This window comes from Delphinus delphis, chromosome 20 (assembly GCF_949987515.2).
Source record: "Delphinus delphis chromosome 20, mDelDel1.2, whole genome shotgun sequence".
Taxonomy (NCBI): Eukaryota; Metazoa; Chordata; class Mammalia; order Artiodactyla; family Delphinidae; genus Delphinus; species Delphinus delphis.
Window position 1 is genome coordinate 6,230,554 of NC_082702.1, and position 23,224 is coordinate 6,253,777.

A 23,224-nucleotide genomic window follows, 5' to 3' on the forward strand; every position below is an offset into this window, starting at 1 on the left:
GCGGCAGACGTTGTCTCCACCCTTGAGAACTTCTCCAACGCCCCAGCTCCTGCTGATACAGTGTGAGATAGGGGCAGCCCAGATAGAGGCTTGGAGGAAACCCCATCGCTCCATGCAGCTAGAAGGCGAGTTCCCAGGTATACATGGACAGAGAGGATGAGACCAGGATCCAGGAGGGTGGCCACCAGGACATGATCCCACAGGGGGTCCTGAGGCTTCCTGACCTGCTCGCAGCCCCCTGCCCCAGGCCTCCCTGCACATGCCAGGCTTGGGAGCCAGGCATTGGGAGCAAGATGGCAGCCAGCGTGACCCTGGGGGGATGCCAGTTTTTGGAGGTAGGTGGGCCCTGCCCTTCTCCCTTCCAGCCCTCAGTTTTCTCATCTGTCACATGGAAGGATCACAATGTTCAACCCTCGTCTGTGGGAGCATCTGACACAAGGACAGAGGCGGGCGTTTTCTACAGACTCTTCTGTGGCTGTCTTGCAGGTCAGGTGTCTGGCCCTGCCCATCCCTCAGGGGTCACTCTGAGTCCCACCCTCAGTGGTGGTCAGCGCTTCCCTGGGGCTTCCTCCCCTGAGGGCTTTCATGCGGGGCTCAGGGGCACAGGCTCTGCAGCAGATGGCTCTAGGCTTGCGCTTGCTTCCCTAATCCTTGCTGTGCCACCTTGGGGAGGCGCTTAACCACTCTGTGCAGAGGTGTGCCTATGCTCGCACGGCGTTGGAAGCTGAATTGTGTCACCCCCCAGATTCCTATGTGCACGTCCTAACCCCCAGTACCTCTAAGTGTGACTGCATTTGGAGACAAGGCCTTTAAAGAGGTAATTAATATAAAGTCAGGTCATTGGGCTGGGCCTTCATCTAATAGGACTGGTGTCCTTGTAAGAAAGAGAGATTAGGACACAGACGCATACTGAGGGAAGACCACGTGAAGATACAGGGAGAAGACGGGCATCTTCAAGCCAAGGAGAGAGGCCTCGGAAGGATGTCTATATAGGTGTGACTGAATCACTTGGCTGTACAGCAGAAATTAGCACAACATTGTAAAGCAACTATACTTCAATTAAAAATTTAAGATAATAATAATGAGAAGCCAGCCCTGCTGACACTTTGATCTCAGACTTCCAGCCTCCTGATCTGTGAGAAAATGAATTTCTGTTGCTCAAGCCGCCCAGTCGGCCGTACTTCCTTACGGCAGCCCTAGCAGGTGAACCCACGGGGTCACCCCGAAGATTCGACGTGTTCCTACAAGTGGAGGGCTCAGAGCAGCCTAGAGCAGCCCAAATTGACGCAGCCCACACAGTGGCCAGTGGTCAGCCTGCAGGATGGGGCCACTCCAAGGACAGGAGGAGAAAAGGGAATGAAAGAGGTGGTAACCCGAGGACACCTCGGCTTCTCCTCCTGGTCTCAGAGTGGCGGCAGGGAGTGGTGGCGTGAAGCGAGATCTTAATTCCCTGCCCAGGAATTGAACCTGGGGAGCCTGGATGAAAACCAGGAATCCCAGCCACCACACCCCCTGGCCCTTGCCCCCAGTGAAAAATGCATCTCTCACGGAGGCAAAACTGTAAAAACAGGTACAAAGCTTATTATTAGAGACACAGCACAACAAGTGGGAGAGCACACAGAGAAACAGTTTGTTTAGTTAAGATAGAAGCAAGGCAGAGACGCACACCCGGAGAGAAAGGGTGTGGGCGTCCCCCCAATGAGGAAGAGCCCCATAAAAAGGCGGTTACGTCATTCATATAGGGCAGTTCTTCCGGGTCTTTGTTTCCCTTTGGCCAATTATCTGGTTTCTTTTTCCACACCTGACCTGCCCTAGGACCCTCAACAGCATGCGTGCGCAGCTTTTTTCCAAGATGGATTCCAGCCCAGAGGCCTATGGGACGGCCTTAGCCTCACATGTTATGGGGTGGCGCCCCCTCCTTTTGGACCCCAAGGAGCCTTTCTGTGCATGTGCAATGTCTCCCTTGCCCCAAGGATGGGAAATGCATGGCCTCTTGATCTTTTAACAGGGTTTGTCCCACTCTGTTCCTGCCATAAAAATGTCCAATGTCTGGTTATTTACCCTATTATTTCTGTCGCTGGTTTTTATATCGAGGTGCAGATCTCGCAAGATAGACAGGAGTCCGGTCATATATGGAGTCCTGGAGCCTGTTCGTCTCTTGCTTCAGGAAATGTAAACAGGGGGCTGGGAATGAATGTCCGGCCTGGAGCCCATCTTCTTCTCACCCCAGGAAGTGTGAACAAGAGGCCAGTTGGAAATGTCTAGCCTGGAGCCCATCTATCGCCTGCCTCACTCCGTGCACCGGCTCTGATCTGTACTCGCTCTTACTTCACTCTGGCCACACTTCCGCTCCCCTCCCCAGGCCAGGACGTGCTGAACAGGCCGCTGTTCGGGCAGGTCCCTCCACTGGCTGAGCTGGTGGCCGCTCCTGCACCCTGGGTGCCTGTCTCCCACCTGTTGAGCAGAGTGTCCTGTGGGGTTGGGCTAAGGCGAGGCCACCACTGGAGGAGAACCAGCCAGGGTCAGGAAGGGGGATGGAGACACAATCACAGTGGGGCGTGGCCTGGGCTGATGCAGCGGGGAGGACGGGGCTGTGGGAGCCCCAGGGAGGGAGGAGGACAGAACCCGGATGATGGGACAGGTGAGCGCATTCCTGACACTATGATGATAACCCTTGACTGTTTCTCAGTCGGGGTTTGGGGAACGGTGGGTGTGAGTGTTCATCCCCGTTTGGCTGTAGGAACTGGGATGGCCTGACTCTGCGTTGTTTTTCCAGTCCTGGGGTCCTAAAGCAACTTGCCTTCTTCTTACCACTTTCCAGAATTCTCCTTTGGTTGTGTCTTGTACCATGCGCAGGGTTTATCGTGAACAGAGGGAGAAGCCGGGAACAATGGCCCAGTGTCATCTTGCCTGGATTGGAAGGCTAACCATCGACCTTTAATGTGATGAGTCGCATCTCGCAGGCTGATGTTATCATAAACGGAAGTCTGACCTAACGGTCCTTTCTGGGTGGAGGCGCCGGGTTTGGGCACCAGGCCTTTTCTTACACCACACCAGAATCTTTCATCTGTTCAAGTGTCACTTTAGAAACTGGGGCGTCATGCATGGTCCCTGCCATGCTTTTGGTGCTGCTGGTCTATTTGGGGCTGTTTTTGTTTCAACTGATTTGCAGTAAAATTAGAGTGTTAGGCTTCGTAGAGGACGTTTCCAAGCTCTCGCTTCCCTCTACCTTCTCAACCCAGACTATAATTTTGAACTCACTTTGAAGGATAAGAAGGTGTTAGCCAGATGACTTCATGGGGCTGGGTCTTCCTGGAAGGAGAGATGCAGGTGCTCAGAGACAGTGAGGGATGCATCGGAATGGGTTCTTAGAGAATGGCTTGAGGGATAGGTGGTTTGGGGTACGGTGATGGAGAAGCAGATTGGGTGAGACTAAGAATAACCTAGAACCTACAACCCTGGGGCTGCCTGTCTTTGTGAATAAAATTTTGTTGGCACCCAGCCACATTAATTCGTTTGCAAATGGTCCGCGGTTGCTTTTGCACTACAGTTGAATAGTTGCAACGGAGACCCTATGGCTTGAAAAGCCTAAATACTTACTATCTGGCCCTTTAGCAGAAAGGTCTCCTGACCCCTGACCTAAAACGTCAGGTGGAGAAGCTTGTAAATTATTCTTTGGGCTTGAGGAGAGAGCGGTATTTTGGCTATGGTCAGCTCTAAGATTTAGGAAATTCTCTAAATGTTATTACTTGATTTTGGCTATAGCAGGACTAGTAGAAGACAGGGAGGGTGGAAAGGGAAGATTCAGGAATGGCAAGAGATGGTGCTGGAGGTCCAGTCAAGGAAGGGATCCATGGGAGGGTTTTGAGTAGACAGTGAGACTGACATGTAGCCGATGTGGTGCCCGGGACAGGACATACCCAGCCTCTGGGTGAATTGAGCAAACAAACAAACAAAATGTCGCCTGCCGTTTCAGTAAACAAAGGATGTTGTCCGCCGTTAAACAGTCAACCACTGCGGTCTCCCCCGAAGGTGTGCCCTGAGGGGAATTCAGGACGGAGAAAAGCACGATCCTGGTCCTAGGTTGTTAAGGTGCATCTAAGGACTAATTTCCAATCAGCTCAGACTGTGCATCCTCCCATACACAGAAAAGCTCTAAAGCTCCAAAGTCATTACTCTGATCGTCTGATGTTTGTGGTTGGACATCTTTTGATGTTCGACTACATGTTTGTTTGTTTTCAGCAAAAACACCTTTATATCCTGGCTCCTCCCTGACCTCTTTGGAGCAGCTCCTCAGAGCTATGGGAGAGGCTCTCTCCCAGGCTATAGTCCTCAGTAAGGTCCCCAAATAAAACATAACGTGCAACTTTTAGGTTGTGAGCTTTTTTTCCGTGGACAAAGGTCACAATGCATGAAGACTTCTGTTGCATATTTGGTACTTTCGTTTAATCCTCACAACAGCCTTGTGATGCTGGACCTCTCACATCCATTTCACCAAAGCAGAAAACCAAGACATGGAGGGGTTAGGTGCCATGATATCATACTCTTGCTGAATGAAAAAGCGTGGACTTGATGCCAGGTGTCTCTGAATGCAAAGCCTAAGATAGTTCCAATAGAGCAGGAAAGGCACTAACAGTAGTTCATAAACCCATCACCTACGGGGATGTTAAGTCCCTAAGGATTAGCCTGTGGGTCCCGCTTCCGGTAGAGGAAATGGACGTCCTGCCTGACGCTGATGCCGCTTGCGGTCCCTCACTTGGTCCTGATCTCCGTGTATTCTGAGTGGGGGCTCTCCTGAGGATGACGCATCCCATGGAAGCTGAGGGAGGCGTAATGCAGCTCTTCCTCCATCCCCGAGGTGGGGGTGGCCCCTGCCGAGCTGGTGGGGTCAGGACGATCCTCTAACTTGGACTCTTCCCGGTGATCCTGGATGCAGAGCAAAGGAAGGGGTCAGATCAAGGTAGTTTCGAGGGGAGAAGGGAGAGAGGGTCCAGGAAGTGAATTTGACTCTGGGACAGAGCATCTATTCCTTCTTCCATTCTGCTACCAAACGTTTCTGAAGGTTCCATTGATTCAGTCATCCAACACATATAACGCTATAGATTGTTTCCCAGTTCTACTGAGCACCCACACAGACCTATGGAGGAAATATTACTACGTTACAGGGAGAGAAACGGAGTCTCAGAGAGGGTAGGTTCCTCCCAAGGTCACACATCTATTGATCACAAACTCAACCCCTGGCCCACTGAGGTTTCCTGAGGTTTTCCGTAAACAGGAGGGTGTTTATGGAAACTCACTTCTGCTGTGTGTCTCTCCTTTACTCTCGCACTGTTATCACACTCACAACACTTCTGTCACCAGATGCGTGGGTTCTTTGTACCCCCACACCAAGGAATTCTCCCACACCAGCTGGGTGTCCTGCAATGTAACTCAATTCTGATACTCTCTGCCTGGAGATAGTGTCAGATCCCACAGGTTGAGGGCTCAGTCCCATGAGACTGCCTCCCCCCCACTTCAGGTGTCAATCACAAGTCCAGGTTGTCACCTGTGCTTCTGACCAACTGGCTATAAATCAGAGGTTCCTATGGCCTCCTCCTCAGGTTTGATTAATTTGCTGGAGTGGCTCACAAAACTCAGGAAAACCGTTTACTTACTAGATTACTAGTTTATTATAAAAGGATATAGCTTAGGAAGGCGTGAAAAGTCCAATGAAGAAATACACAGGGCAAGCAAGGTATGTGGGAAGGGGTGCAGGGTTTCCACCCCCTCTCAAGACACGTCACTCTCCCAGCACCTCCACTTGTGCACCAGCCAGAAGCTCCCTGTGCCCCACACTATTGGGATTTTTATGGCGGCTTCGTCATGATTAAGCGATGCGTCTCTCCAATGCATCAGCTCGTCCCAACCTCTGAGCCCAGCACTTGTGGCTCCCTCTGTCTAGAGCCCTTCAACGACTCTCTTTCAGGGGCTCCCACTGTGTTCCTTCACTTGCTGCAGGGGTTTTCTCAAAGACTCCCACCCCCAGAACTGTCCCTCCCATTGCATCTCCCTCCATAGCTCTCATTTCCTGTATACTTTCACTACTCACCTGTTCATTGCTTTCACCACAACCGCCCCACTCCCCTCAATAAATGTAAGTCCTTGACAGCAAGGGACATTTTCCACTGTCTCTGTAAAAATACAGAGATTACCCAAGTGCTCAGAACAATCAACAAGTGGGAGATAGTTGCTGAAGGAATAAGTGAATGCATGGGTGATGGATTCGCTCAGAGACCTCAGTGATGGCCACATTAGCCATAGGTCAAGAAATAAATGAAAGTCAGGGATCAGAGGATGAGCATGAGTAGGGCTGGTTCATACGGACATGGGAGGAGAAGGGGGCAATTGGGCAATGATTCTGAGGGGCAAAAAGCTTACTTTGCTTGAGCAAGCCTGTTTGGAAGAAGTGCAGCATCAAAGCTGACTCTGGTTTTCCTGCCCTAAATGTCAATCAAGTTGTTTGGCAGTGAGGAGAAACAGTGCATTTCAGACTTGGGCAGGATGGGACGACTGTCTAATACAGATGCAGGCAGTGCAGATGCAGTCAATGCAGATGCAGGTAATACAGATGCAGGCAGTGCAGGTGCAGGTAATGCAGATGCAGGTTATTCAGATGCAGGCAATGCAGACACAGGTCATGCAGGTGCAGGTAATGCAGGTGCAGGCTATGCAGGAGCAGGTAATGCAGATGCAGGGCATGCAGATGCAGGTCATGCAGGTGCAGGTAATGCAGGTGCAGGCTATGTGGGAGCAGGTAATGCAGATGCAGGGCATGCAGGTGCAGGTAATGCAGATGCAGGTAATACAGATGCAGGTTATGCAGATGCAGGTAATACAGATGCAGGTAATGCAGGTGCAGGCAATAGAGATGCAGGTAATGCAGACAAGGCAATGCAGATGCAGGTCATGGAGGTGCAGGTAATGCAGGTGCAGGCTATGCAGGAGCAGGTAATGCAGATGCAGGTAATTCAGATACAGGTAATGCAGGTACAGGTTATTCAGATGCAGGTCATGCAGGTGCAGGTAATGCAGACGCAGGCAATGCAGATGCAGGTAATACAGATGCAGGCAACGCAGATGCAGGCAATGCAGGTGCAGGCAATGCAGATGCAGGTAATGCAGATGCAGGTTATGCAGATGCAGGTAATACAGATGCAGGTAATGCAGGTGTAGGTAATGCAGGTGCAGGCAATGGAGATGCAGGTCATGCAGGTGCAGGTAATGCAGGTGCAGGTAATGCAGATGTTTGGGGGAAGGTGGGGAGGCTTCAGCAGGATAAGAGCTAAGTGGGGAGCTCAGCTCAAAGGGAGTGTTTGTATCAAGCTGTATTTAGAAGAAACACAGACATGCTTTGCAGTGTATCAGTGCAGGAAGAGGTGATGGGGGAAAGGGATGGATCGCTGGTTGGGAGTCAGGAACAAGAGTACCATTGATGAATTGGAGAACCCAGCAGAGTATGTTTAGGGATGTATTCACCTTGTGTTTCTGATGTTTTGACAACCGGGGCTTTGTTAACCCTCGAGGGATTGCCCCTGCCAGTGCTAGTCAAGTTCTAGAGATTCTAAGGGATCTGCCTGCAAGCCTGCCCTTCATATTGCAAACCGATCAGCCCAAACCACTTCCTTTATCAAACTCTTACTCTCTGGACCGTTATCCTGCTCTCATCACCCCGGGGCCAGGTACCAGAAAACCAGAGACAACCCCTACACCCCAGAGCATTCTGAAATCATTCAACTAGACATTCCTCAGTCTGCTTACCCTGCCTGTTCCTTCCCACATAAACCACAAAATCTCTTGCCCAGGTTTCCTCCTCACTCCCTCTGCCTCTTGACAGACCCTTGTGCTGCCCCTCATGGCCCTGCAGGGTGTGGCACGCCCCCTCCTCTTGGGAACTGTACTACCTGTCTTTTTTGTGGCAATCGTCTCCTGATCTCTTGGCCTAACACAGAGGAATAATAATAAATCCTACATTTTCAAAGACGCAGGAAGGGGAAGAGCTCATTTCTGGACATGCTGAATGGAGCAGGGCTGTGGGCCGCCCCGGGAGATCTGCAGGGCAGGCTGCATTGCCGGGATGCCCGTGTCACTCACCAGGGAAGTTGGTCCTATGACAGGGTGGATGTCCTCCATACCCACTGCAGTCCTGGCTGCTCTCTTCCGGTAGGTCTTCACTCTGTTGGGAGACACGAGGGTCTGTGACACAGGGTATCTCTTTTGAGGCTGGAGTGAGTGACTAAGGCAGGTCAAGAGTAGGGTGAGCCCAACATATTCAGAAAAAACCATAATTCGGAAAGACACATGCACCCCAACGTTCATAGCAGCACACATACAATAGCCTGGACGTGGAAGCAACCTAAATGTCCATCGACAGAGGAATGGATAAAGAAGATGTGGCACATATATACAATGGAATATTACTCAGCCATGAAAAAGAACAAAATAATGCCATTTTCTGGGACATGGGTGGACCTAGAGATTGTCATACTGAGTGAAGTAAGCCAGACAGAGAAAGACAAATGTCCTATGAAATGGCTAATATGTGGAATCTAAAAAAACGGTACAAATGGACTTATTTACAAAACAAAAATAGAGTCACAGACGCAGAAAACAAACTTATGGATACCAAGGGGGAAAAGCGGTGGGATAAATTGGGAGATTGGGATTGACATATACACACTGCTATATATAAAGCAGATGACTAATAAGGACCTACTATGTAGCACAGGGAACCCTACTCAGTACTTTGTAAGGACATATGGGAATAGAATCTAAAAAAGAGTGGATATATGCGTATGCATAACTTATTCAATTTGCTGTACACCAGAAACTAACACAACATTGTAAATCAACTCTATTCCAATAAAAAGTAAAGATTAAAGGGGTAGAGGGAGCCCAGGGGCCTTTACAACAAGACTGTGACAAGGTCCCTTCTCCCTCCCGGCTTCTGGATCGGGGACCAGGGCTGGGAACACGCTCAGGCCTGGCCAGGTGTCTACGAGCTGGATCTTCACTACCCCTGCACCGCCCCGCCCTTGCTCTGGGTCCTCACAACCCCTCCAGGCGCCTCTTCTCCTCCCCTGGCCCACAGCCAGCCCAACTCACGTGAAGAAGATGAGGCACAGGCAGAGAACAAGCAGCGTGGTGACACCAGCTCCCCCAAGGGCCCCCTCAATCACTCCTGCCCTGGCCCCCGAGTTTCCTGCAGACAAGAGAGACTTGGGGAGAATTCCAATCCTGAGGAGCAGGCATAAGTCTCCTCCTCTCCGTAGCAGGTAGAGAGGTGTGCCCCCTCTTCCCACCGAGGGTTCAGCCCCTAGGTTCCCCCACCATTTCTAGGACCTGAGCCTTTTCCAGACGGACACAGTCTATGCCACACTTCCTCTCCAGCCCACATACTCCCAACAAACTTCAGCTCTTCGTGGAGTCAGCTATTTGTCCATCCAGGGTCTCTCTGCAAAAGACTCCAGAACTGGCCACAGCAGAGCCATGAGGTTCTGTGCCCCGTGGACATTCCACAGAGACAGACAGACAGAGAGCACTGCGGGCTGCTGAAGGACCTTGTCTCTCCTTCCTTCTAGGGAGGGGGTCTAAATCTTCTCTCCTGGCCTCTATTGGCCGTGTCCCTCAGGGTCCACGGTGATCTTTTGTGCCTTCAAAGGAGGTGGCAGCAGGAAGCTTCTCAGACCTCCAGGTCAGGCCCAGACAGCTCTCCTGGCCCTGCCTGGTGGCACCCCAACACCCAGGGCAAGGGATGTGCATCTGGGCGTCACCTGTCAACAGTGTGGTGGGCACTGCTGAGACAGCCCTAAGGGGCTCTGTCCAGATGGGGACCAGGTGTTATGACCAGTGGGAATACAGCAGTGAGGGGAGCGCTGGGCTCCAGAGAGGGCTCAGGGTGAGGGCTGAGGGGCTGACAGTCACAAAAATGGCCCAAAGAGATGTTGGGACAACGAAACTCTTCTGTATGATACTATAATGGCAGATACGTGTCATTATACATTTGTCCAAACCCATGAAATGTACAACAGCAAGAGGGAACGCTAACGTCAATCATGCACTTTGGTTGAAAATGACGTGTCAGTGGAGATTCATCGATTGTAACAGGCACCCTCTGGCGGGGCGTGCTGTTGGGGGGAGGCCGTGCGTCTGTGGGAAAGTGCAGCGGGGACGAGGGAAGTCTCTTTACCGTCTGACGAATTCTGCTACGAACCCAAATCAGTTCCTGAAAATAAAGTCTACTTAAGAAATGCCCCCCCCGCAAGGCCTTCGGTGACTGGAAAAAGATAAAGACCATATTTAAAATGGGCAGGGAGGGAGGTGTGGGTCACTTTGGCAAGACCAGAGTCGGAGGATACGGCAGGAAGAGACCTAATGGGGGCTTCTTGTGTCTAATTGCAGGACCACACCCGACCTGCACCATTTGAGCTCTGAAAGTGCAGTCCTGACCCAACCTGGAAGAGACCCCACTCCACTCAATGCCCCATGGATGGGGGGCTCCGTCTTACCTGTGCCATCCCCTGAGCACACACCTGTTGCTGGGCTCTGTGGAGCACCTAGCAGTGGAAGACAGGATTTCCTTCCTCAGTGAGAGGACTGGGGTGAGATAAGGGTAGGCATCCCCCCACACACACACCCGGAAGCCACAGAAACGCAGGAGGGACAGGGCTTCTGTCCTTCCAGGCCCTCCTACTCAGCCGGGTCTCCAGGCAACAGCACCAAGCACCCCCGGCCTGGCCCACCTGCCCCCATCCCCTCACGCCCCGGGCAACACGGCGCAGCGCTCACAGGTGACACTGAGCTGGATGGTCCTCTCCACGATCACACCGCTTGCGGGGAACTTCACCTGACAGGTGACATTGGTGCCATTGTCCTGGGGCTGTGGGGTGATGGTGAGCACTGAGGACAGGTGGGTCCTGGGGCCCAGGGAGGTGAGGGCGGCTGACGTCCAGGAGAAGATGGGGGGCGCGCCCTGCTCACAGGCCCAGGGCACAGAGCAGGTCAGGTTCCCGGGGCGGCCAGCCTCCAGCGTCGCAGGAATGAGGATGTGGGGTGTGTGGTTCAGGGCTGATGAAGAGAGGGGGAGACGGGGTCAGGAGGAGGGTTAGAGGTGCAGCCCTGAGATAAGCTTCAGGCTTTGGTCCAGCCCCTCTTTCTGAACCCCCACTTGCTCTCCCCCCGACCCCTCCCAGGAGGGGGTCCTATCCGAGTCCTGCCCTGGGGCTCCAGGTCCTTCCCCTGAGGCCTCTCCCAGACCCCACTCCTTACCCGTCACATGCAAGGAGAGCTTGTTAGACTTATAACTCCATAATGCCGTTCCTCTTTCCACACGAAAAAAGTATGAACCTTGATCCCTCCTCCTGGCGTCTCTGATGTCCAGGGAGCAGTTGTTTCCATGGTCCCCTAGGAGGTGGAATCGGCCTTGGGTCTCTTCCTGAACTTTACGTCCTGCGTTGTTTGTGGCCACAGGGGCATCCAGGTTCACATCGGCCCCTTCCTTGAACCAGTAGCCGAAAACTGGGGCAGAGTTGTCCGTGTATAACCAGTGATAGTAGAAGGAGCAGGGCACGCGGACACACAGGCCCTCCTGCACCGTCACGGACTCCTGCACTTCCAGCCGATATGTGCTGTCATAGGCCAGGGACCCTGCGGGGAAACGAGGGTCAGCCACAGCCCCTGCCCTGCCCACCCCTCTCCCCGCAGCCCACCCACCTGCCCACAGCAGGGACAGCAGCAGCGGCAGCATCTCTGAGACGGAGGGCTTCTGGGCGTCCTGTGTGTGAAAAGAGAAGGGGGAGGAGAGAGGGTGGTAAGGCTGCGGGGAGACCCACGGGAAGCCGGGGAGGAACACGAGACCCAGCTGTTCACAGAAGAGGAACTGCAGAGCCGGAGCTCGGCCCCCCCTCCGCACAGAGCGCACGGACACCCCTCGGTCCAGAGACCCCGGAGACCTGCCCAGAGAGGAGCAGGCAAGGAGGAGAGCCCTGTCCTGCCCCCCATCTCGGGTGGGTCCTTCCAGCACCAGAGCCTCTGAGGACACGGAGGCGTAGGACATGGTGAGCCTCCTAAGGTCCTCCCGTCTGAGCACCGCTGTCTACACCAGGGAGCCGCTCAGCTCCTGTCTCGACCTGGAGGGTCCCAGCCTCACCTAGACCCTCGGGTGGTGGGTCCTGCAAGATGTCAGGTTCTTTAGGGTCTGTGTGAGCGTCTGGGGCAGAAGACAAGAAGGGGCTCCTGGGTGACGTGAAGGCAGCCGCCAATCACGCCTTCACTCCTTCCCCCAACACTGAGCATCTTGGGCTGGTGACCTGGAGACCAGAAGGGCTACGGCTGGCCCGGTCCCTGCCCAGGAGATGCTCCCAGCCGGGCCCATCACTTCCTCCCCAAACAGGCAGCACTGTCGGGCTTTAGAGCTGCATCAGTGGTGAGATTGCCGAGTGTCCGGCAGCATACTGGGTATTTTCTAAAGATATGATATGGGATGTTTTTTTAACTTCTACTATGCTGATTCGCAAACTTTCAGTGGCATCTTCAGAATAAAAACCATGTAGCATCTTCATGTAAAACAAACGGGAAGCACATGGTCTATGTCAGTGCAAAGGAAATTTCTTTTTTTTAACGAGCCTCCAAATTATTTAGTTTTCAATTTAGTTTCATTTTTATTTTGTATTGGAGTAGAGTTGATTTACGATGTTGTGTTAGTTTCAGTTGTGCAGCAAGGTAATTCAGTTATACATATACATATATCTATTCTTGTTCAGATTTTTTTCCAATATAGGTTATTGCAGAATATTGAGTAGCGTTCCCTGTGCTATGCTTTGTCCTTGTTGAGTGTCGATTTTATTTATAGTGGTGTGTATGTGTTAGTCCCAAACTCCTCATTTATCCCTGCCCATCCCCTTTCCCCTTTGGTAACCGTAAGTTTGTTTTCTATGTCTGTGAGTCTGTTTCTGTTTTGTACATGAATTTAGTGGTTTTAGTTTTTAGATTCCACATGAACGTGATATTATATAATGTTTGTCTCTGTCTGACTTACTTCACTCAGTGTGATCATCTCTAGGTCCATCCAGGTTGCTGCAAATGGCATTATTTCCTTCTTTTTATGGCTAGGTGATATTCCACTATATATATATATATATATATCTCACATCCTTATCCATTTCTCTGTGGATGGACACTCAGGTGGCTTCCATGTCTTCGCTGTTGTGAATAGAGCTGCTATGAACATTGGGTTGCACGTATCTTTTTGAATTAGACGTTTCTTCGGATATATGCCCAGGAGTGTGATTGCTGGATCATATGCTAACTCTATTTTTAATTTTTTTTTGTTCTTTTTTTTTGCAGTACGCGTTACTGTTGTGGCCTCTCCCATTGCTCCGGACGCACAGGCCCAGCGGCCATGGCTCACGGGCCCAGCCGCTCCGCGGCATGTAGGATCTTCCCGGACCGGGGCACGAACCCGTGTCCCCTGCATCGGCAGGCAGACTCTCAACCACTGTGCCACCAGGGAAGCCCCTATTTTTAGTTTTTTAAGGAACCTCCATTCTGTTCTCCATAGTGGCTGCACCAGTTTACATTTCCATCCACAGTGCAGAGGGGTTCCCTTTTCTTCACACCCTCTCCAGCATTTATTATTTGTAGACTTTTTGATGATGGCCATTCTGACGGGTGTCAGGGGATACCTCATTGTAGTTTGGATTTGCATTTCCGTGAGGATTCTTTTCAAATGAAAGTTCAATCCTGTCTCTGCTCTGCTCAAAGGCTTCCGGATACTTGCATTGGCCTGGAAGCCCTTGGGATAATTGTCTCTTACGGGAACACAGAACCTGCTTTCTTCCACTTTCAAGTCTTGGCTCAAACATCACCTCGGGCACACTCTCAGCAACAGAAAACAGCCCCCAAATGTCACGTGTTCGCTTCCCTGAGAAGCTGTTCGCTTCTCCAGACACATGTTACCATCAAACACACTCAATATTTTTATTTATTTTTAAAAAATGTTTCTATCCTTCTTATATCCAGAAGGACAGCTTCTTGATGACAGAGAGTTAAAAACAATTTTTTATTGAAACATAATTATTTACAAAGTTGTGGTTAATGTCTGCTGTCCAGCAAAGTGGCTTAGTTATTCATACACATATAATACATGTGCTTTTCCATATTCTTTTCCATATGGTTTATCACAGGATATTGACTATAGTTCCCTGTGCTGTACAGTGGGACCTTGTTTATCCATTCTGTATATAATAGTTCACATCTGCTAACCCCAAACTCCGAATCCATCCCCCCCGTCCCCCAGGTAACCACAAGCTTATTCTCTATGCTTGATGACAGACATTTTTTTTTTTTTTTTTGCGGTACGCGGAGCTCTCACTGTTGTGGCCTCTCCCGTTGCGGAGCACAGGTTCCGGATGCGCAGGCTCAGCGGCCATGGCTCACGGGCCCAGCCGCTCCGCTGCATGTGGGATCTTCCCGGACCAGGGCACGAACCCGTGTCCTATGCATCGGCAGGCGGATTCTCAACCACTGCGCCACCAGGGAAGCCCGATGACAGAGATGTTTGATGCTGTGCTCACTGATGCCCCCTGGGAACCTCCAACAAGGGAGCACAGAGTACATGTTCAATAGTTCTTGCCGAATAGTCTATAATTAAGTGTATGCCACTCTTCCACCCAAAACCAGACAATGAACACACACACACACACACACACACACACACACACACACACACACACGGTGACATTTAAGACTGAGCCTGAGGATATGCTCAGGACTTGGAGACGCAGGAATGGAGGGAGAAGGATGTTTCAGGGGAAGGGACTGCACGTACAAAGTCTCAGAGTCACAGAGCTCTGTCCAGGCTGGGTGTGGAGATGTGGGGAGATGCAGGGAGAGGAGGGATCTGGGTGGAGAGTCCAGCAGGGCAGATCCCGCCAGGGCTGCAACTCCAGCCAGTGGTGTGTGCACCTTGGTCTCTGGCCGTGGAGAGGAAACACAGCTGTCCCTGCTGTGCAGCAAGTGGATGGTAGCGGTCTCTGCGAACAGTGCGGAGGTCTGTGTTTCCCAGGGAGATGGAGGCAGGAGGTGGGTGGGTTCAGAGACCCAGGGAAGAGATGAGGCTGCTGGAACGACTGGGGTCAAGATGGGAAGGAGACGGGCATCAGGACGAGCTGTGCTTCGGAGGAAGGATGGACAGCACGTAGTGATTATTGGATCCTGGAGAAGAGGAGCGGGGATGAAAGGGGGCAAACCCCGTCCTTCCTTCTGGCCTTAGAGATGGGGGCCACCTTGTCATCAGTGTGACAGGGAACCCAGCAGAGAAGTGCCTTTGGGGAGGAAGATGGCAGCTCCACTTTGGGTACGCTGAGCGGAGCAATCCTGGGGGCCATTCTGGGGCAGGTGTGCAGTGGGATGTTGGGTGGTAGGATGCCGACATCACTCACCCAGAGGGGTAACCTGGAATGGCGTTTGCAATAGACGCTCCCCCTGCCGGCCTGGCGTTTGCATCTGACACGCCCCCTGCAGGCCTGGCTGCCTTCCTCCTGCGGGACGTCACTCTGAGCCAGAGAAGAGACCAGGCTCTGGTCAGATCGGGTGCCGCGGGCCGCACACTCACCCTGTTCCTTCTTCACGGGCGGGGGGATGACTGAGGTGGGAGAGGGCAGGTCTGGCCCCACAGACCCTCTAGAGCACAGCGGCTACCTTCAACCCTGACACTGGGCGGGGAGGAGCCTCTGCCCCAGGGGACTCCTCACCGCCCCCAAGCCCCGCCCCCCCACTCCCCCTTCCCGTAAGCCTCCTGCCGGCCCCGCCCCCGCCCCCTCCAGCGCTGGTTCCAGGGTGCAGCCACCTGCGCCCTGCCCTCCCCACCCATCCCCTCTCCCCTCTCCCAGGGGTGCTCACAGGAGGGCGATGAGGACCAAGAAGAGTAGCGGGATCTTGACAGCCGCTTCCCAGATGGCCGTCAGAATCACCTGTGGTGCGACGCGCCCCGACTGCCCTGCAGGAAAGTGGGACCAGGATGGAATCATCTGCTCAATCCTGTGTCCTTCCGCTCCCAGGAGGACTCTGGACGTTGGTCTTCCAGGCTTTCCTCATGCACCGGATGCCGAATCCCGTGTGCCCGGGGTATCAGCCCACCCCATGCCCTTACCTTCCAGCAGCTGAACAGAAAACAAAAATGCGTAAGTTGGACTTCATGAAAATGAAAAATTCGGCTCATCAATCGACTGAGAAAGTGAAAAACCCACCCATTTAATGGGAGAAAATATTTGCAAATCATAGATTCGATATGTGTGTGATATCCAGCCTATATAAAAGCTATATCAAAACAATACAAGGGCTTCGCTGGTGGCGCCGTGGTTGAGAGTCCGCCTGCCGATGCAGGGGACGCGGGTTCGTGCCCCGGTTCGGGAGGGTCCCACGTGCCGCGGAGCGGCTGGGCCCGTGAGCCATGTCCTCTGGGTCTACGCGGCCGGAGCCTGTGCTCCGCAACGGGAGAGGCCGGAACAGTGAGAGGCCTGCGTACCGCAAAAAAAAAAAAGAAAAAAAAAGACCAAAAAAACAATTCAAGAACAAAGAGACAATGAAATTTTTACAAACGGACAAAGGACTAAAACAATTTTCCAAATAACCAATACGTTCATGAATAAAATGAACGATGCCATTACTCGCTCCATAAATGTAACTCAAAACATGATGAGGTATTTCTTCACACCCACCAGCGGGCTCGAATTTTTTTTTTAAGGAAAATAATGGCGACAAGGATCTGGAGAAATTGGAACCCTCATACTTTGCTGGTGGGAATGTAAAATGGTGCTGCCAGTGTGGAAAACATCTGGCATTTCCTCAGAAATTTAAAATTAGAAACGACCATTTGACCCAGAAATTTCACTCCTAGGTATATGCCCGAGAAAACTGAAATCAATGATCCAAAAAAAAAAAAAAAAAAAAAGGGAAAAATATAGCAACGTTCATAGCAGCACTGTAATAGACTAAAAGTGGAAACAACCCAAACGTCCATCCACTGCTAACTGGATGGAGACAAGCTGGCGCATCCGCGCAATGGAATGTTATTCAGACAGAAAGGAACTGATACTGATACACGCTCTACGGATGATGCTTGAGAACGGTTAGTGAGAGAAGCCGGACAGAAAAGGCCACTGTTCTGTCACATTCCACGTGTATGAAGTATCCACTATAGGCAGATCCAGAGACATGGAGAGCAGCCTCCAGACCTGGCCACAGCAGAGCCATGAGGTTCTGTGCCCCGTGGACATTCCAGAGAGACAGAGAGCACTGTGGGAGGCTGAAGGGCCTTGCCTCTCCTTCCTTCCAGGGAGGGGGTCTAAATCTGCTCTCCTGGCCTCTATTGGCCCTGTCACTCAGGGTCCACGGTGATCTTTTGTGCCTTCAGAAGGAGGTGGAAGCAGGAAGCTTCTCAGACCTCCAGGTCAGACCCAGACAGCTCTCCTGGCCCTGCCTGGTGGCACCCCAACACCCAGGGCAAGGGATGTGCGTCTGGGCGTCACCTGTCAACAGTGTGGTGGGCACTGCTGAGACAGCCCTAATGGGGCTCTGTCCAGATGGGGGACCAGCTGTTATGACCAGTGGGAATACAGCAGTGAGGGGAGCGCTGGGCTCCAGAGAGGGCTCAGGGTGAGGGCTGAGGGGCTGACAGTCACAAAAATGGTCCAAAGAGATGTTGGGACAATGAAACTCTTCTGTATGATACTGTAATGGCAGATACATGTCATTATACATTTGTCCAAACCCATGAAATGTACAACAGCAAGAGGGAACCCTAACGTCAATCATGCACTTTGGTTGAAAATGACGTGTCAGTGGAGATTCATCGACTGTAACAGGCACCCTCTGGCGGGGCGTGCTGTTGGGGGGAGGCCGTGCGTGTGTGGGAAAGTGCATCAGGGACGAGGGAAGTCTCTTTACCTTCTGACGAATCTGCTACGAACCCAAATCAGTTCCTGAAAATAAAGTCTACTTAAAAAATGCCCCCCCCACAAGGCCTTCGGTGACTGGAGAAAGATAAAGACCATATTTAGAACAGTCGCAGTGCAGACCCTCCTCCTCCTGGGAGCAGGCGGGTCCCAGCAGCTGCGGGGTTCTGTGGGGAGAGATGGGAGGGATCAGAGGAGACTCTCCCTTCCATAGCTCCCAGACCTGGTAGCAGCAGGACAGTGGCGCTCTGTTTCCCGTGGCCGTTCTGGGCCTCGCAGCTGAGTCGGAGGCCAGAGCTGAGCCCCTCGCGGAGGCTCAGGGAGCTGTTGACCCAGGGCCCAGCCGAGCTGGAGGTGACCTTGAAGGAGGCGTTGCTGAAATTCCCCTCCAGCAGCCCCTCCCCCAGCCGCCAGCGCAGGGAGGGGGCCGGCTGGGCTCGGGAGGAACAGTCGCAGTGCAGACCCTCCTCCTCCTGGGAGCAGGAGGGTCCCTGCAGCTGCGGGGGGTCTGTGGGGAGACATGGGAGGGATCAGAGGAGACTCTCCCCTCCCTAGAACCCAGGCGTCCTTCCCTCAGGTGTGTTCCAACTCACTTTTCACAACGAGGCTCAGAGATGCTTCCTTGGAGCCCAACGGATGCTGAGCTCGGCAGACATATTTCCCATGGTCCCCCAGTTCCACCCGGGGCAGCTCCAGGACCCCAGGGTTCGAGGAATTGGAGGGGCTCAGGGTCAGGCTCCCCCGGATCCAGCTCATCCTGGCAGGAGGGTTGCTGTCGGCAACACAGTCCAGGCGTAGGAACTGGCCCTCCTGGACTGGGAGAGATAGGCTTTGGCCCAGACTTTCAGGTCCTGGCAGGACAGAGAGAAAGCTAGCTTCAGTCTGCCTGTCTGTCTGTCTGTCTCTTTCATTGCCTAAGGGCTCATATCTTCCTGTTTTGTAGCACTTGTCAATTTCCTCTGTGTAAAAACTCCCATCTTGGCCAATTTCAAGCACCTAATTTGAAGCCTCTGAACCCCGAAGTGGGAAAAGATGGACACAACTGCACAACTGGCTCTCGCCAACCAGTAAGAGCTAGTCCCAGTACATCACTGAATGCAACTTAAAAAAAAAATGGCGGGGGTTCCCTGGCGGTCCAGTGGTTAGGATTCTGTGCTTCCACTGCAGGGGGCACGGGCTAGATCCCCGGTTGGGGAACTAAGATCCCACAAGCCACGCGGTGCGGCCAAGAAAAATGGCATGTTTTTGCCTAGCAAAATCACCGTACACTAAGTCAAAAGCCCAAGATTAGGATGAAAATAAATCCTCTCAACTTATACACAGATGATTGCGTTAATATGAAAAGAGTTTCTTCAAATCATCAAGAAAAAGACCACAAAGAAATAGGCATGGGGCTTCCCTGGTGGCGCAGTGGTTGAGAGTCCGCCTGCCGATGCAGGGGACACAGGTTCGTGCCCCGTTCCGGGAAGATCCCACATGCCGCGGAGCGGCTGGGCCCGTGAGCCATGGCCGCTGAGCCTGCGCGTCCGGAGCCTGTGCTCCGCAACGGGAGAGACCACAACAGTGAGAGGCCCGCGTACAGCAAAAAAAAAAAAAAAAAGAGAAAGGAATACGCATGTTTTTTAAACACAATGAAAGATACCCAACCTATTCACAAAATGATGATGCAAGTTAACATGAGAGTGTATTCACTTATGGTATCAGCAAGGATGAAAATGTGTAGCAGGGAAACAGACACATAGCAGGGGGTAGCGTAAGCAGAACGCCTTCCACGTAGCTCGATTTGGCAACATCTGCAGAAATTACAAACATGCCCTTCGATCTAGGACTTTCTTCTGTCTCAAGAGTAAGCTTCCAGACCCACACATTTGTCCTGTCCTTGCAAAGGATTGGAAACACCGTAGTTTTCCACTAACAGGAGATCTATTAAGTACTTTATCATATAATATACTTCTAACTGGAAAACCATGGGGTCATCATTAAGAATGAAGAAGGTTTCCTAGGTACAGATACAGGAGAATCTCCAAGATATACCAAGTCTGAGAAAAAGGCGAGTGTAGTTTGTAGAAATGTACCAACGTCACTTCCTTAGTTGTGGCAAATATGCCACGTGGATGGAGGATTTTAATGCTGAGGAGAGAGATCTGTGGACAGTCTCTGTACCACGTGAGTCTAAAATTACTGCATATGAAAAGTTTATTAAAAATTAATAGAGATGCAAAGCATGCGGGTAGTATGATCTGCATATATGTGTGTGTTTTAAAATGTACATGTGTAGGTTCTATTCGAAAAGATAACGAAGAGGGAGGATACACAAGTGCTGAATACTATTGGGCAGGATGTGGGACAAGGATAGAGCCCTGGCAGTGGGGACAGCCACGTCCAACAGGCAAGTAAGAGGCCACGCGATACCCCGTGAGAGCAGGGCCAGCGAAAGGGGGAGGCCAGTGCGTAAGCTGATGCGCCAGTGGGGGTTGTCCCACCTCTGCTGTCCCCTCCCCGGGCCTGAGCCTCTCTGCCATCTGAGTTCTGATCCCCAGCTCTGCTCCGAAGGGCAGAGACACTTCCACTTCCACCACATCCCTGGAGAAGAGAGGTTTAGCCCTACCTGTGTCTTCTTTCCGGAACACTCTGATGGTCGGCTTCTGGGGTGCATCTGGACAGACAGACATAACGGTCCCCTTTTCAGTGGCAGGAAGGCAGGCATTGGCCCTTTCCCCCAGAAACATTAGAAATAGGAAGAGGGTGGAGTAGTGTCCTCTTTCCTTCCTCCCCAGTTCCAGCTTGCAGGGCTCAGCACGCAGTAGCCCAGGCCCTCCCTCCCGTCCCCAACGTCCTCCGCCCTCAGGGCCCCGGCGTCCCGGCCCCGCGCTCACAGGACACGTTGAGCCTGATGGTTCTGTCTGTGCTCACGCCAGCTCCGGGGAAGGTCACTCGACAGGTGAGGTTGGTGCCGTGGTCCTGGGGCCCCAGGGTGAGGGTGAGCACCGAGGAGTGGGGGCCCTTGGGGTGCAGGGAAGGGAGGGCAACCCCGGTCCAGGAGAAGGTGTGGGGTGTCCCCCTCTCACAGGCCCATGGCACTGCACAGGTGATATTCCTGGGGAGGCCAGATTCTAGGGTCCCCTGGACGTGGATGTCGGGTGTCTGTGTCAGAGCTGAAGAGGAGAGAGAAACAGACCCAGGCCCTGGGGGGGGGGGCCCGAGTGTGCCCCTCAGAGCTGTCTCTGCCCCAGGCCAGCCGCAGTGGTCTGTCCTCCTAGGTCCCCTTGGGCCCCTCCCAGGATGAGAAGACAGGGGGTCCCCTCCCAGCCCTGCCCTGGGGGCCCTCAGGGCTCCTGTGTCTGTGTGTCCTCTCCTTGACACCATCCTTACCTGTTACATGCAGGTGGAGCTTGTTGTCTATATAATTATATTTCACAGTAGGCCCTCTCTCCACCTTAAAGAAGTATGTCCCCGTGTCTCCCTGCCGTGCATCTCTGATGTCCAGGGAGCAGCTGTAGGTCCGGGGGTCTCCAAGGAGGTGGAATCGGCCCTGGGTGTCCATCAGCACCTCACGATCTGGGTCGTTTGTGGCCACTGGACGATCCTTGTCGGTTCTAGCCCCTTCCTGGAACCAGTAGCCGAAAGCTGGGACAGAGTCGTCCCAGTCGTCCCGGGGATACTGGAAGGAGCAGGGCACGCGGACACACTGGCCCTCCTGCACCGTCACAGGCCCCCGCACCCGCAGCCAGTATCTCTTGTCCTGAGCCAGGGACCCTGCGGGAAAACGAGGGTCAGCTGCAGCCCCTGCCCCGCCCACCCCTCTCCCCGCAGCCCACCCACCTGCCCACAGCAGGGACAGCAGCAGCAGCGGTGGTGGCAGTAGCAGCATCTTTGGGGTAAGAGTGATGGGGCCTTTGTGTCACAGGATTGAGAGGAAGCCCCCACAGGAAGCCCAGAGCTGAGGTCAGAAGGTAACCGACCACAAAAGAGGAACTCCGCACCCACAAGCTGCCGGAGCTGCGTGGACCTGGGAGAGTCACCACTTCTACTTTCCATGTGAGGCCCTGGTGAGGGTCACGAGCAGCGAATACAGCCCAAAGGCGTCTCCCGGATCCCTGTCCACAGCCTGCCCCTCCCACACCTCTGTCCGCAGGAAATCAGGCCGGTCAGTCCCCGTCAGGTGTGAGATGCAGGAGGGGCAGCTGGGAAGGCTCCATGCATGAAAGACGGGGATGGGTCCCGCCAGAGCGAAAGAGGTGGTGATTAGTTACTGAAATTGTAACAGGGAAGAGTCAATCCTGACTCCGTGTTGGATCTGTTTCTTCTACTTTAACTTTTGCTTTCCACTGCTTTTGTTCATTAAAAGGATACTGTCTCTACATAATGGCCTGCCTCGGGGAGCCCTGCCCCTCTGCCTGGAGGTTAATAGAAAGTGGCTTCGTTCAGGGAAACATCTGGTCGCCGTTCCACCCATGGATGGCTGCAAGGAAGAAGAAATGAACGCATTCCCTCCCCGAGGCTGGCCATTCCAGGAGATGTTTGCAAAGCTTGTGGCCTTTTCACTTTACTTCCTCATCTCCTCTCCCTCTCTGTGCTGTAAAAGAAATTGGCATCCAAACCCCAGTCAAAAGGTTCTTCAGAGACACTAGTCTGCCGTCTTCTAGGTCCGCCAGCTTTTCGAATAAAGTTGTCATTCCTTCCCTCAACACCTCATCTCCGATTCATGCGTCCGTTGTGAGGCGAGCAGAGCAAGCTTGGACTTGGGAACAAAATGAACACGACAACGGCACAGGGGCACCTCTCCTTTCAGGGGAGTGGAGCACAAGGCAAGAATGCGGCAGACTTTGTCTCCACCCTTGAGAACTTCTCCAACGCCCCAGCTCCTGCTGATACAGTGTGAGATAGGGGCAGCCCAGATAGAGGCTTGGAGGAAACCCCATCGCTCCATGCAGCCAGAAGGCGAGTTCCCAGGTATAAATGGACAGAGAGGATGAGACCAGGATCCAGGAGGGTGGCCACCAGGACATGATCCCACAGGGGGTCCTGAGGCTTCCTGACCTGCTCGCAGCCCCCTGCCCCAGGCCTCCCTGCACATGCCAGGCTTGGGCGCCGGGCACTGGGAGCAAGATGGCAGCCAGCGTGACCCTGGGGGGATGCCAGTGTTTGGAGGTAGGTGGGCCCCGCCCTTCTCCCTTCCAGGCCTCAGTTTTCTCATCTGTCACATGGAAGGATCACAATGTTCAACCCTCGTC

General features: G+C 52.9%; 2 protein-coding genes across 2 annotated transcripts; both read right to left on the reverse strand.

Moving 5' to 3' along the window:
* Positions 1-4,752: 4,752 nt before the first annotated feature.
* LOC132416403 (myeloid cell surface antigen CD33-like) lies at positions 4,753-11,800 on the reverse strand. The gene is made up of 7 exons (XM_059999769.1): positions 11,749-11,800; positions 11,305-11,682; positions 10,825-11,103; positions 10,545-10,592; positions 9,142-9,238; positions 8,131-8,212; positions 4,753-4,926 (listed from the first exon to the last, which is right to left on the reverse strand). The coding sequence occupies exons 1-7, from the start codon at positions 11,780-11,782 to the stop codon at positions 4,753-4,755; spliced, it is 1,092 nt and encodes a 363-aa protein (XP_059855752.1). The 5' UTR covers positions 11,783-11,800.
* A 3,393-nt stretch (positions 11,801-15,193) lies between these two features.
* Positions 15,194-21,861, reverse strand: LOC138413927 (sialic acid-binding Ig-like lectin 13). The gene is made up of 10 exons (XM_069540262.1): positions 21,813-21,861; positions 21,363-21,746; positions 20,867-21,145; positions 20,599-20,646; positions 18,584-18,841; positions 18,214-18,498; positions 15,937-16,033; positions 15,548-15,590; positions 15,477-15,513; positions 15,194-15,249 (listed from the first exon to the last, which is right to left on the reverse strand). The coding sequence occupies exons 1-10, from the start codon at positions 21,859-21,861 to the stop codon at positions 15,194-15,196; spliced, it is 1,536 nt and encodes a 511-aa protein (XP_069396363.1).
* Between the last annotated feature and the right edge of the window lie 1,363 nt (positions 21,862-23,224).

Excerpts from the sequence above, each read along its gene's own strand:
- LOC138413927 (XM_069540262.1), bottom strand. The coding sequence starts at position 21,861 with ATGCTGCTACTGCCACCACCGCTGCTGCTGCTGTCCCTGCTGTGGGCA. Across the intron at positions 16,034-18,213 it reads CACTGTCCTGCTGCTACCAG|GGCAGTCGGGGCGCGTCGCA; the intron begins GTCTGGGAGCTA and ends ACTTTCCTGCAG. Across the intron at positions 15,591-15,936 it reads TTGGTCCTCATCGCCCTCCT|AGTGACGTCCCGCAGGAGGA; the intron begins GTGAGCACCCCT and ends TCTCTGGCTCAG.
- LOC132416403 (XM_059999769.1), bottom strand. The coding sequence starts at position 11,782 with ATGCTGCCGCTGCTGCTGTCCCTGCTGTGGGCAG. Across the intron at positions 11,683-11,748 it reads GCTGTCCCTGCTGTGGGCAG|GGTCCCTGGCCTATGACAGC; the intron begins GTGGGTGGGCTG and ends GTTTCCCCGCAG. Across the intron at positions 11,104-11,304 it reads GCTCTCCTTGCATGTGACGG|CCCTGAACCACACACCCCAC; the intron begins GTAAGGAGTGGG and ends TCTCTTCATCAG.